Source organism: Delphinapterus leucas, chromosome 12, assembly GCF_059928025.1.
Source record: "Delphinapterus leucas isolate spDelLeu-1000000601 "Yukka" chromosome 12, BTC_Dleu_Yukka2, whole genome shotgun sequence".
Taxonomy (NCBI): Eukaryota; Metazoa; Chordata; class Mammalia; order Artiodactyla; family Monodontidae; genus Delphinapterus; species Delphinapterus leucas.
In genome coordinates this window covers 52,824,841-52,838,668 of record NC_143140.1, presented here as the reverse complement: position 1 = coordinate 52,838,668, position 13,828 = coordinate 52,824,841, and the positions used below count along the sequence as shown (strand labels likewise).

Here is a 13,828-nt window from a genome sequence, read left to right as displayed (position 1 = left end):
TAGTATGAAGTTATGATGTCTAATATTTAATTAACATTACATGAATGAATCCCCTAGCTCTCTCCACTAAAAAAGCCCAGAAAAAATCATCGAACCAGGAACAATGCACACCCTTAGGACCCAGGCACCCAGATTGTGGTCTCCAACTTCTATTTCCCACAAAAGGAACCAAGACTCCCCAATTACAGTTCTGGGTCAGGGCAAGTACAAAATATTGGACAGAAGAAGCTATAAAAGACTCCTCGATCATACCAAAAGGATTCAGAAGCCAACATGAAAAGGTTCCTGCTAACCAAAGATGGAGGAAAAATCTGAGCAATAATAACAACTGCCATGGACTGAAAAACATAAAATGCATTTAAATCCATGAGTTTATAGTGATACTCAAACACCTCACTGTGCCACCTCTGAAGAATGCTAGGAAATATGCTTATTGTTTTATACACTGGTAAAGGTATCTATCCTGCTTTTTCTATACAAACTGTACTTCAGGGTAACCAAATAGTTGGAGTATTTTTCTTTACAGAAGTATTCTAGCTAATAAGCAAAGGAGCAATGGTAGAATTAAGTTACCTAGGTAATAATCATTCCTAGTAATATCACAAAGAGAAACAACCAGCAATAAAAGGTCTCCTGATTGAAATACACCATACCACTGTCTATAAAGTATTCTTGGCCAAAAAGTATTTGTGTGTGTGTGTCTCAAGCCTGAATCAGATTAACCTCTAGATCTAACTACCAATTTACAGGAAAAACAGGATACAGAGAAGCATGTTAAGTGACAACAAAATCCACATTGTAGGAAACTGTACAGGAAAGATGACCCAGTTTCTCAACAAATAAGCTGTAAAGGGAGAAAAGAGACATGGATAAGAAACCTACATTAACAGGGACATATCAATTAGGGGAAATTCATGAATTTAAGTTGAACAAACAATAAACAATCAGTAAAAAAGTATGAATATGTATGTATGCTACACATGTGCTTGTATATCTCTACATATGTTTGTGAGTATATTTATGTATATATATGTGTATATACGTGTGTGTATATACACTTACGTGTGTGTGTGTACACACACAATTGGGGAAATCTGAAGTGAACTAAAGCATCTGATAAAATTAAGAAATAACTAATTTTTTATGTTTGATGAAGATACTATTTTAAAGAAAAAGAACTTATCTTCTGGAGAAATATACTGAAATTTCACAGGTGAATTGGTACAATATATGGGATTTAAAAATATGGGGGGTGATGAATGGAAGAAGGATTGAGTGACAGTGACTTGAGATTAGTTTAAGTTGGGTAGTGGGCACAAAGGCATTCACTGTAACCATTCTCTCTACTTCTATGGATAAGACTAAATTTTTCTATAGTAAAGTTAAAAACCATATGAACAAAAACAACAAAAATTATGTATCTAATATGAACAAGCTGGTAACAGAACACTGATAGCAGACTAAGACATTCCAACTTAGAAGTCCCTCATGATCACCTGAGAAGCTTTTTCTAAATATCGTCTCTGAACCACCATGATCTTTAATGAACCCCAAAGACAGAAGGAACTGTGTCATGTACCCCAGGACTGTGGAAAGAAGGTTGAGAACCACTGTTTAAACACTGTAAGGGGGGGCGGCTGTACATCATTCGTCCAGTTTTTTATCTCCATGCCTGACATGCAGAAGGTACTCAAGAAATATTTGGTGAATTAATGATACCCTGGGAAGTGAAAATGAACATGCGAGCTTAATAGCAGCTAAATGCTAGATGTGCAAAAAAACACTGATATTTGATATTAAAAAACCACTTAGGTTACTGAGCTTAAAGAGCATGACTTTCTGTTCTTTAAGTAGAATGGGTTTCCATCATAAAGCCACAGACTAGTCACTTCCAACAGCTACAAGTAAACTCTTAGGATAAAAATAGTTTTAAATACACAATTGGGTGGGGTGAGGCTAGCAAATATTCTGATTCTACAATCTGTTTTGGACAAGACAGTGTTTCTTATGTGACTAACAAAGCAAACAGTAGTCAGATTCCCTGCGCTGAAATAAGTACACTATTTGCAAAAAGGGTTGAGCATCCAAGGCTTATTCAATAAAGACACCACATTTTCCAACGTTAAATGGGAATATAGAATGACAAATACCCACATATATTTACATGCCCCCCAAAGAAGGCATATGACCACTTGGTATGGATTTTGCCTCGTAATTACTAAATGGAGCCAAGCCCACTGTCTCACCACAGGAAACAGCAAAATACCTCAAGCACAAGAATAATCTAATTTTAAAGCTGGGAGGAGCTTAGAAACCTAATACAACCTTTTCATTGTGTTGAGAAAAAACAGACACCTAGAGAGGTTAAGGTGAAAAGTTCTGGAAATAGAGTAACCACAGAGGAACACTTGGTCTACACAGGTGCACAGAATGAAGGGCCAAGAATTAATCTTTGAACTTTCACATGAGTGATGTCTAACAGGGTATCAGTCTCAATTACAAACAAATAAGTGTATGCGTGTGTCACCATATATACACACAAAAATACTAGAATATGCACTTCTAATAAATACTTTTAAAACAAATTCTACAGCCTAATATTCAAGGGCATCCATAATGTTACCTCACCTACTTTTTCAAAATCTTTTCCAAATGAACCATAGTAGATAGAAGGCAGCCACTTCTCTCAGTTATCTTTGTGGTCTCTTACAGATGTAGTAGAGTAATAGTATAATTACAAAAACTATTGCATAGATCATTTTCAATGATGAAAGAATGATCAGAATATACAGAATGGATAAACAACAAGTTCCTACTGTATAGCACAGGGAACCATATTCATTATCTTGTGATAAACCATAATGGAAAAGAATATAAAAAAGAATGTATATATGTGTATAACTGAATCACTTTGCTGTACAGCAGAAATTAACACAACACTGGAAATCAACTATACTTCAATAAAAAAAGAATGGTTAGAAAATATAATCTTTCCAATTCTTCAGTAAATCTGAACTAATATAAAAGCCATATTTCATATATATCTGTGAATATTATATAGAGACATATAGGACATTGTAAATTTTTAAATATGGCAACCAATAACATTGTAAGTTTTTAAATATGGCAATCAATAAAAGGTTTAAAAGTGAGAGAAGAAAGGAAGGCAGTGAGATGAGTTATCCACTTACATTTCTACAAGGTGCTATACAAGGCTTAGTTCAAAATATATACAGAAAATTATATGCAGGGGAGGAGGAAGGGAAGAAAAAGAACAAACCCTTATTTCACCTACTGGTCAAACATTCAATTACTGATCAATCCTGAATCCATACCACTTTAATTCTGCAGAGATTTTTTAAAAAGACGTATCTATACCTATTATGGAATTTTCCTTCTCATCTACTTTACGTGTACAGTTGATGTGATTTAGCTCCAAAATGATGAAATTTAGTAAGAATCAGAATTTGGCCTCTCAACTTCCTGTTATTAGACTCTTTAGGATCCTGAAAGCTGATTTAAAGAGTCTCCTAACATTGTTAAAGAGAATACTAACCACTGAAAATTACAATGATAACATTTACTTTCATCTTTGGGGGAAAAAACGTTTCTAATCGGGCTGATTCAAGATCCCTGAACGAAACTGCAAGGTAAACCAATAATACTTTTAAAAAGCCAAAAGCAAAGTCTGAAGATTATTTTTCTTATGAAATGAATACAGCAACCTTATTTAAATGGACATGATAGGACCTTATCAAGTTAAGGGTTTTTGTAATCTCCACTGCAACTCTAAAGTAAAACCCAAAATTAAGCAATAAAATCTGAAGCCATTTACTGAACACAGTATAGTGTTGTAAACAATGAATTTAAATCCTTCAGGGTGCAATACAGCAGCTTCCCACTAGCCATCTATTTTACAGATGGTAGTGTATATATGTCAATGCTACTCTCTCAATTCATCCCACCCTCCTCTTCCGCCCCGTGTCTACAAGTCCACTCAGCTTGGTGCTCTGTGATGACCTAGAGGGGTGGGATGGGGGTCGGGGGGGGGGGAAGGGAGGCTCAAGAGGGAGGGGATATATGTATACATATAGCTGATTCACTTTATTCTACAGCAGAAACTAACACAACATTGTAAAGCAATTATATTCCAATAAAAAAAAAGTCACACACTCAGAATAATAAATAAATTCTTCAGGGTAATTATTGCTAACTCTACTATCAAATTCATGGATATTTTGCCTCTGTCTAAAAAATTTTAAATAGTATGCAAACATTGAAACATTTATATGCTAACAGTTAATATTTCTCTTATTAATGGCTGAGGACTTATATTAAAATTCTGAAATACAGGACTGCATATCTACATTTTCACCCGTGTGTTTCTCTCAAGCCTAAAAATAAGAATTGGAGTAAGCTATTTTCACAGAAATTTAGAAACATTCACGGACACATTAATGGCTTCAAGTAATAACCGAAGTAAATTTAGATGATGGTTTAAATCCACACTCCCCTCCAAAAGACTTCTTCCCCTACTTTTATATACTACCAAGTATTTTCAACCAACTAACACAAGAATGTGCTTTCTAAAAATATAAAGGGGATAGGATCATCCCATTATGAACTAACCTAAACATCTGAGTAATAACTTCTAAAATAAAATCACAGAAAAAGATGGTGCATGGTTAAAACTATTAATATATATTTAAGACAAAGAGTTTATTTTTCAATAAGAAAACAAGGAAAAAGAGAGCCCAACCTGACCTTGTATGCCTGCCCAATAGAACTTTCCATCATAATTTGTGCTTTTCACCTCTGGGGCAGGGGGAGGAGCTTAAACTCTGGGTAACCTCATGTAGTAAGGGAAAAGCAGCATAAATACTGCATGACAGCTCCCCCCGGGGCACAGAGGAAGGCACAGAGAGCTGGTAAGAAACCAACTCCAGGAACTTCCAGCATCCAGGTAAGTCTATGACTGGTGGACTTCCATGTTAGCTTATTTGGAAACAAGCTTCAATTAATTATTTGGTTTTTGTGATTTAAAAAAATGGCTTTCCACTAAAGTGCACTCAGAAAGTTTAATTTGAATCAGTCTATTAAAAATAGTCCTAATTAAACTATATTTGTAAAAACATGTCCTAATCTGAATTTCAGTGTATTTGAGACTATTGGTAACTTCAGTCTATATCAAAGATCTTGAATTATTTAATACAGACATCCAATTACAGTTTCTGTGTTTCTTTTATTTAAATAACTTTATTTTCACTTGATTACCTGAATGTGGTTTTCAAAAACAACTAAGACATATGCTTGTATAATTAACAAAATTATAACTCTCATTAATTTATGGAATATATTCAGAATATATAGGATAAGGTTAAAAAAAGTAGATAACTATTTAAAGAATTCATCTGTGAAACATCAACAGGTCAGTAATGAAGCTATATGAAATTATTGTTTTTCAGAATCCAACTGAGAACATGCTGCCACAGATAGCCCTTCTGCTGCTAATATCCTTGAACTTGGTCCATGGAGTATTTTATACTGAGCGATACCAAATACCTACAGGCATAAAAGGCCCACCATCCAACACCAAGACACAATTCTTCATCCCTTATGCCATAAAGAGTAAAGGTAAACTGACCTATATGTTTTGCTCTATTAACTAGTGGGTTTTTGTTTTCTACAATCTTAATGATCTCTTTAACAAAATGTTTTAAATTTTATTTGGCGTTAAATTTATCTTCAAACTCCTCAATTAGCCCAAAAGGATTTATGGAAAAAGTAGGTCTATTCAAGAACATTCATATCCTTCACACAAGTATAGCAGAAAGATATACCTGAAGAATATTAGGAAATTTTTTCCCTCAATGATGCTTTTGCACAAATAACTACCCATAATCTAGACATATTAATCCAATCAAATTAATGTTTAAGATGTTTTAACTAAAAATAATTGCCAATTATATACAAAAAGAGTAGCAGGTTTATATATCTAAATGCTTACACATATTTACTTTTAAAATTCATTTTGCTAGCTTACAAATACATACAAAATTGAGTCTTAATTATCAAATAAAATGAGATGCTCTCCAAAGAAATTTAATAGGCAAACGAAGCAGCAATTCTCATAATTTTTAAATGCATTTTTGTTAAGTTTCGTAGTTAAGTGCACAGACCTAACTGCTTCAAACTAGCTATGCAACCTTGAGTAAGTTATTTATCCTCTCTGTGCTTTAGTTCCCTCATTTGTATAACAAGGAGCACCTCTTTCAAGGGCTGTTCTGAAACTTAAATGAGTTAATATGTAAAGTGCTTAAGTGTTAGCTATTACTTCTACTACTACTATTACTACTACTTCTACTTCTCATACTACTTCCATTACTTCTACTTCTATTTCTACTTCTCTCCTCCTCCTCCTCTTACTACTACTATAGTACTGGTGGTGTGCTGGTGGTGTAGCCTTAGACAAGTTTTAACTTTGTTCTTGAATCTATCCTTCACCTGCTCAGCTTTCTTGGCTACTATGAAGAGTACTGATATAATGTATGTAAAGTACTAACAGATCCTCAAAGAAGGGCAACTATTAGGTTTCATATTCACTAATTCCATTTAACAGCTATCTGGCACAAACTGCCCGTTACACTACAGAATTACACCGAGTAATATGAACTGATTGTAGGATTCAAATTTCTTTTCCATAGTATTTTTTCATTATGCTTACATATTTTACACTGTAATTAGCAAATTCAATGTATAGCATTGTCTTTTTAAAAAAGAAAGATGAAATTTTAAATGTTTCTTGAAAGGTAGCTTAATGATCAAAACTAAATGCACAAGTACTCAACAGATTCTCTTGAATGTCTCAAAATACAAATAAAACATAAGAAAGAAAAAAGTTAGGAAAAAAGAATAAAAAATAAGAAAACATGATACTTTACTCGAAGCAACAAATGAAATTTGAAATGCTATGACAAACATACACTCTATGATCACAAATTCAGACTCTTCGTAGCTTACAAGACCATAAGGAACAGTTGTGAATTAAAATAAAATGCACCACCACTTTTAGAAGGTTAAAATATTTTCTATCTTTTCACCATAACGTACAGCATCATTTTTTTGTAGAAAAAAATGAAAATGTATATCTTGTTAACAAATGAAAAGTTTAGAAACTATTTTAACTATGAAATCCACCTTAGTCTACTTGACAATACAAGGTGGAAACTCAAAAACATTATTATCCACTGGCAGTCAAACGAAGATAAAAGCCCACAATTTACACAAGCAAAACACTGAGTTGATAATAGATGTACAATGAACTCCTGTGCAATTCCTAGGCACATCTGTTCAAACAGGTTAAAAGAGAACTCAGTCCAAAACACACTAAATTATGCTGCAGAGGGTTCCACAACTGGTGGACACACAAGTGCCATATTCTGACACAATCAACCACTTTGTGTGCATTTAAGAAACTTCTCTAGTGGGTAATCGTTATTCTTTGAGGATGGTGCCACCCTATCAAGCTACAAACAAGGGCTTGTGTCCCTCAAGGATACAACAGAAATCACATTCTTTCATGTACTGGAGAGGTGGAGAACCTATTAGGGTAACATTCTAAGTGATAGAGATCACTGTCTTTGGAGTTCCAGTCTCAAATGGTGCTCAATGCAGTCATTCTCAGTAAGACTTGCTTGCTTTTCCTCTCTACTTTAACAGTTGAACAGATTTCCAACCAGACCAAGGCATTATTTTTAGTACAGACATGATCTTTATAAGATTCTGAAGCAAACCCCAATTTAATATGGTGTGCATTTTAAAAAATGTCCTATTTTATTCCAAATCATTAAAAGAAATCCTTTACTTATTCATTTATCCTATTTGCAATGTATCAATGCTCATTTATACATACAGACATATCATATAGGTACACTAAAGTCAACCAACAATACATGTGTAAACACATGGAAATCTCTTCCGTAAATTAATTTTTTCGTAGTCTTTTTCCTGATGTCATTTTCTTACAATCTATGAGTAAATAAGACTCCACACATTTGTTTGCAAATGAAATATAACTTCTAGTTAGTACAAAATACAAAGATACCCAAATGAATTTCCTATTTCAGTATATCTGTTTTAATGATTCTGCTCTGTATTTTGTTTCATTTGTTATCAAATGTTTTTCAAATATCATGAACACCTCTACCCAAGAGTATAACATTCTCAACTACTGTTGGCTGACTACTTCTTACATGCCAGTTAATTAATATGAAAGATTTTAAATGTGCCAACAACTAATAGTTAAAAGAAACTATATCCATGAAAATACATTTTCAAAGGCAATTTACAATTCAATTCATTTAATATTAATTCCATTTTAGTCTTCATTTTGATATTTAAAGCCATTAAAGATTTAGTTAAATGGAGTTTAAGCATATTAATACTTTCTGTACAAAAAAGATGTAGCTCAAAAGTCACAGTTATAAGTCATTTTCAGGGTTTTGACCAAACTATTTGACTACTGCGACATCTACTAAAACTATCATTACTATGAACTGTTTTCTGACAGCATAAGAATCTAAATAGTATACACAGGCATTCTAACTATAGTTCTGAAAATGTATTAAACATTAAATTAATTTTAATATAAATCCTGCAAGTAGATATTTAGAAACATAAGCAATTTCATTACCATCTTTGCTAGCTATCAAAGAATTTCTCTGAGAAAAAAAAAGACTATTTTATCTAAAGGCTTATGATAATGCTGCCTAAAGGTTCTTTGACATAGTAATGCTTCCGTAATGGTATATCCTAATGCCAGCAATGTCTGTTACATCCCACCTTAGACTGACTAAAACTAAAACCCTGGACACCTCTTAAAGCACTTATCAGATAGACACTTGTTTTATTCTCTTTGTGATTAAAGCTCTTATAGGAGGTGTTTTGAGCTTTTCCTATACTTGTCGCTCAATAGCATGCTTCGCATCACAGGCACTGAATAAGTAATTTTTTAGTTTAAATTTATTATATCAGTATAAGTACTTAGCTCAAATGAACACACAGATCTATGAAATCAACAATATTTGCATTAATCGAAAACTTTATATAAGTGCTTTAACACTACTGTATGTACCTTGCCCATTAATTCTCTAATTCCTTGTTTCAATGTTAAGTCAATAGCGGAGAATGTACGAGCTCACGGTATGTACTGAGGTAAAAAAAAAAAAAAAAAAGTCATCCTAAATCTAAACTGTTTAGCAGGGTCATGGCAGACGTAAATTAAAACAGACTGCATCTGTCCCTTATCTTATAGGATAGCTTTTTTGAGGGAAAGTTGTTATAGTTCTTAAACTTGTTCCCATTTATTCTGTACTTGCCTTTTCCTTCTTTATCCGTCAAATGCCTTTTTTTCCCCCTTCCTTTCTAGGTAGATGATTTTCCTAAAATAAATGTGATAAATTTACCTCCAACGCACTCTTATTCTAAATGAATTCTTCAATCCCAGCTTATTTTCATGGATCGTTAGGACGCAATGGAAGTACCACGGTAGCCATGATCTTGTGAAATCATCTTCTCTAGCAGTGTTTTTTAAAACAATATAAAATGTATTGTCAAACCATTTAAGACCAGTCTTCCAAAATGGTCTGACTGATACTGCAATGTCCTGTCCTCATTTATATTTTGAGAAGCAATGATTCCTTAGCATTACTAACCACCCCCTACCTGGACCCGGTATGTGTACTGGGCATGTCTTGTAGGTATATCAGTAAGAGGAGAGGAAGGTATTCCTGGTCCACCAGGCCCTGCTGGACCTCGAGGGCACCCAGGTCCATCTGGACCACCAGGAAAACCAGGCTATGGAAGTCCTGGACCCCAAGGAGAGCCAGGGTTGCCAGGACCGCCGGGACCATCAGCCACTGGGAAGCCAGGTCTGCCAGGACTCCCAGGAAAACCAGGGAAGAGAGGACCATACGGACCAAAGGGAGATATTGGACCAGCTGGTTTAACAGGACTACGGGGCCCGCCAGGGCCACCTGGAATTCCCGGCCCAGCTGGAATTTCTGTTTCAGGAAAACCTGGGCCACAGGGACCTCCAGGAGCCCCGGGACCCAGGGGCTTTCCTGGAGAAAAGGGTGCACCAGGAGTCCCTGGTATGAATGGACAGAAAGGGGAAACGGGATATGGTGCTCCTGGCCACCCTGGTGACAGGGGCCTCCCAGGTCCTCAGGGTCCCATGGGACCACCGGGCCCCCCTGGAGTGGGGAAAAGCGGTAAAAATGGGTTTCCAGGACAGCCAGGTATCAAAGGTGATCGAGGCTTTCCAGGTGAAAGGGGGCCAACTGGCCCACCAGGCCCCCAAGGTCCTCCTGGGGAACAAGGACCAGAAGGTACTGGAAAGCCAGGAGCCCCTGGAGCCCCAGGCCAGCCAGGGGTTCCAGGGACAAAAGGTCACCCTGGGGCTCCAGGGATAGCTGGGCCCCCAGGGGATCCTGGCTTTGGGAAACCAGGCTTGCCAGGCCTGAAAGGACAAAGAGGACCTGTAGGCCTTCCAGGGGGTCCGGGTGCCAAAGGGGAACAAGGCCCAGCAGGTCATCCTGGGGAACCAGGTCTGACTGGACCCCCTGGGAATATGGGACCCCAAGGACCAAAAGGCATTCCAGGCAACCACGGGATCCCAGGCCCTAAAGGTGAGATGGGGCCAGTCGGGCCTGCAGGATACCCTGGGGCTAAGGGAGAAAGGGGCTCCTCTGGGTTAGATGGAAAACCCGGGTACCCAGGAGAACCGGGTCTCAGTGGTCCCAAGGGTAACCCAGGGTTGCCGGGCCCAAAAGGTGACCCTGGAATTAGAGGACGTCCTGGCCTCCCAGGCCCTGAGGGCCCAACAGGAGCTAAGGGAGTGCCTGGGCACAATGGTGAGGCTGGGCCAAGAGGTGCCCCTGGAACTCCAGGTACTAGAGGTCCCATCGGGCCACCAGGCATTCCAGGATTCCCTGGATCCAAAGGGGATCCAGGAACTCCGGGTCCTCCTGGTCCAGCTGGCATAGCAACTAAAGGTCTCAATGGACCCACTGGGCCACCAGGTCCAAGAGGGCACGCTGGAGAGCCTGGCCTCCCAGGGCGCCCGGGGCCCCCAGGCCCCCCAGGCCAAGCAGTCCTACCAGAGGGCTTTGTGAAGGCAGGCCAGAGGCCTTTTGTTGGTGCCAACCAGGGAGTAACAGGAATGCCTGTGTCTGCTTTCACTGTTATTCTCTCCAAAGCTTACCCAACTATAGGTACTCCTATCCCATTTGATAAAATTTTATATAACAGGCAACAGCATTATGACCCAAGAACTGGAATCTTTACCTGTAGGATTCCAGGAATATATTACTTCTCCTACCACGTGCATGTGAAAGGGACCCATGCTTGGGTGGGCCTGTATAAGAACGGCACCCCTGTAATGTACACCTATGATGAGTACATCAAAGGCTACCTAGATCAGGCTTCAGGGAGCGCCATAATCGATCTCACAGAAAATGACCAGGTGTGGCTCCAGCTGCCCAACGCAGAGTCGAATGGGCTATACTCCTCTGAGTATGTCCACTCCTCTTTCTCAGGATTCTTAGTGGCTCCAATGTGAGCATATTCCCACCGAGCTAATATGAATCTGCCTGAAAAGGCATTCCCCAACTCCACCCCACCCCACAAAATGCATATGGAGGTAGGCTGAAAAAAAGTGACTAATTTTAGTTTTCCAAAATACAGATCTGAGCTTTCAGACATAGTGTACAATATGTGAAAACCCTCTCGAGTTCCTAGTCAGCAATCCTAAGTCTCTCTAAAGTTTTCTGTGAACTCCTTCAGTATTTAAAAATTCTACCATAAAAGTACTGCTAAGCTAAAAAAATAAAATGATCTTAAAAAACCCTGAAATGTGATGCTAAATCATGTTAAATTTGATTTTAGAAATTCAGCATTTCCTTTTAAAATAAGCCTGTTTCTAACGATTAACAGGAGAATTTCTAGGAAACATTCAGGAGGTGTCATGTATATATATGGGACTTAAATACTTGAATGTCCAAATTTAAAAGACATTGTATACCCTAAGATCTTTCTGATGGCGCATTACTCAAAGGCTTACGTGGTCCCCTTCATCAATATCTATTCAAGTATACAGGTGCATATACACTTTCTACAGCTCTCATAAAAAACCCAAAATATTATGTTAAAAATAATCTGAAATGCAAGGTGCTTTAGTCATGAACCTTTTCAAACTCTTCTGTGGTTGCAGGAAAGCTTTCTGTATACCCTTCACAACTTGGGTAGTGAAGGGTATACAGACGATGTCTGTATGAATAGGATAGGTCAAACAAATGATGTCTGACCTATTCTATTTATTTGACAGAAGTGTGATTAATTTGCTTTAATTCCTTATTCAGTCTTATGTAATATGATTTTGTGGGTTTACAGAGCATTAGCATATGTATCTTGGGCCTTCCATTCCAGTGAAATTATAATTGATGTGAAGGATTTCAAAATGTGACTAGAAATGAAACGATGTTATTTATTTATGCTCTGTACTGTATTTTTATGTTGCTGTTTAAAACTTTTAAGCCGTGCCTCACAAAATGTTTTATCTACTCCTTATTTACAATGCAATAAAATAACATGAATAGATTATTATGCTGAATTTATCTGACACCAGCAATTTGCTATTCTCAACCATTTTTGTAAGGCTTTTCATTTTACAAAGTTAATAAAAAGTAAAATGATAAAGTGGTGGGTAGCTTTTATAGGTGTCATGGTTATGCCCTCCTACCGGAGATGGGCATTCCCACACACCCAAGCACTCAGTGTGGACTGTGAAAAGCTATCAAACAACCATATGTGATCTACAAGCCAGGGTGAAGGGCTGGTGGCTGGGATTAGAAAAGTAAGACAATCACCCAAATGTAGTGATGTTCTTCTGGGAAGGAAAGAAGCAGGCAGCAGAGAAATATGTAGTCTGAACAAATATTCTGTAGTTACTATTGATTGCCTTGACATGTTTTTAGTCATAATATTTAGGATTATTTTGATGGCTTACACTACATTAAAAGGAAGGCAAGCAATTTTTATGTCCATCAAAAGGCAACATTTTTCTCAGCTGAAAAACACTGCTCTTGAGCATCCATAGGTCCACTGGCTGAATTAGGGCAGTCTGGTTCAAGTCATCAGGGTAACATACTATAAAGGCATCTCTTAATTCCTTAGAAGCAATCTCTCTGTGTAACCCAAGCAAACCTGTGGATGGAACCGTAAAACCCTAGGCTTGGGTTGGTGATATCTCTGCTCCCATTCTAGGTGAGCCGGTCCTGTTTTTAAGCAATAAGAATAGAATTTTCACTTTCCCTATCTGTCTATAATTACAATACTAATGATTACAAGTGTCACCAACCTTCATTCCCAAGCCAGGAAACAGCAAATTCTGGGGAACCCACAAAATGACCCTACTGGTAAGCATGTAAAAGACGGCATATCTTAGGATACTGGCCATTATGGCCACAAAACAGACATGAATAAAAGAAGCTCTTAAAATATAACCAGTATCAACTTTATGGCAATATTTAAAACCAAATTAAATCTTAATTAAGGAACACAGAAAAACAGGTAACTTCTAAGTAATTCATTAGATACACAGCATTGAACAAACATCTAAAGTCTCTCTTCACGTTACTCACCTTTAAAAGCTGACATTTTATAATTATGTTGTATACCAGCAACTATGTCCTTCCAAAAATCAAATGGTTTTTGACCATTGTTCTGCTAAAGAAAAAAGAAAATCCAAATGTGATACATGTAGTAATTT

The 13,828-nt window shown here is 37.2% G+C and overlaps 2 protein-coding genes across 5 annotated transcripts in view; one reads left to right on the top strand and one right to left on the bottom strand.

The window, feature by feature from the left end:
* The window catches only part of NT5DC1 (5'-nucleotidase domain containing 1), a 120,598-nt gene that overhangs the window by 89,901 nt on the left and 16,869 nt on the right, over positions 1–13,828 (bottom strand). For 3 of the 4 annotated variants that reach the window (XR_016395169.1, XM_022554814.3, XM_022554832.3), the window contains exon 6: positions 13,701–13,785. Coding sequence is in view for 3 of the 4 variants with exons in the window: in XM_022554814.3 (XP_022410522.1) it covers positions 13,701–13,785 (85 nt within the window). In the remaining variant the exon portion in view is untranslated. The remainder of the gene's footprint in view (positions 1–13,700; positions 13,786–13,828) is intronic. The other variant, XM_022554823.3, reaches the window with a different exon arrangement.
* On the top strand, positions 5,481–13,816 carry COL10A1 (collagen type X alpha 1 chain). Its single transcript, XM_022554790.3, has 2 exons — positions 5,481–5,634; positions 9,759–13,816. Exons 1-2 carry the CDS (start codon positions 5,481–5,483, stop codon positions 11,618–11,620), a joined length of 2,016 nt encoding a protein of 671 aa, XP_022410498.2. The 3' UTR covers positions 11,621–13,816.

Excerpts from the sequence above, each read along its gene's own strand:
- COL10A1 (XM_022554790.3), top strand. The coding sequence starts at position 5,481 with ATGCTGCCACAGATAGCCCTTCTGCTGCTAATATCCTTGAACTTGGTC. Across the intron at positions 5,635-9,758 it reads TTATGCCATAAAGAGTAAAG|GTATATCAGTAAGAGGAGAG; the intron begins GTAAACTGACCT and ends CATGTCTTGTAG.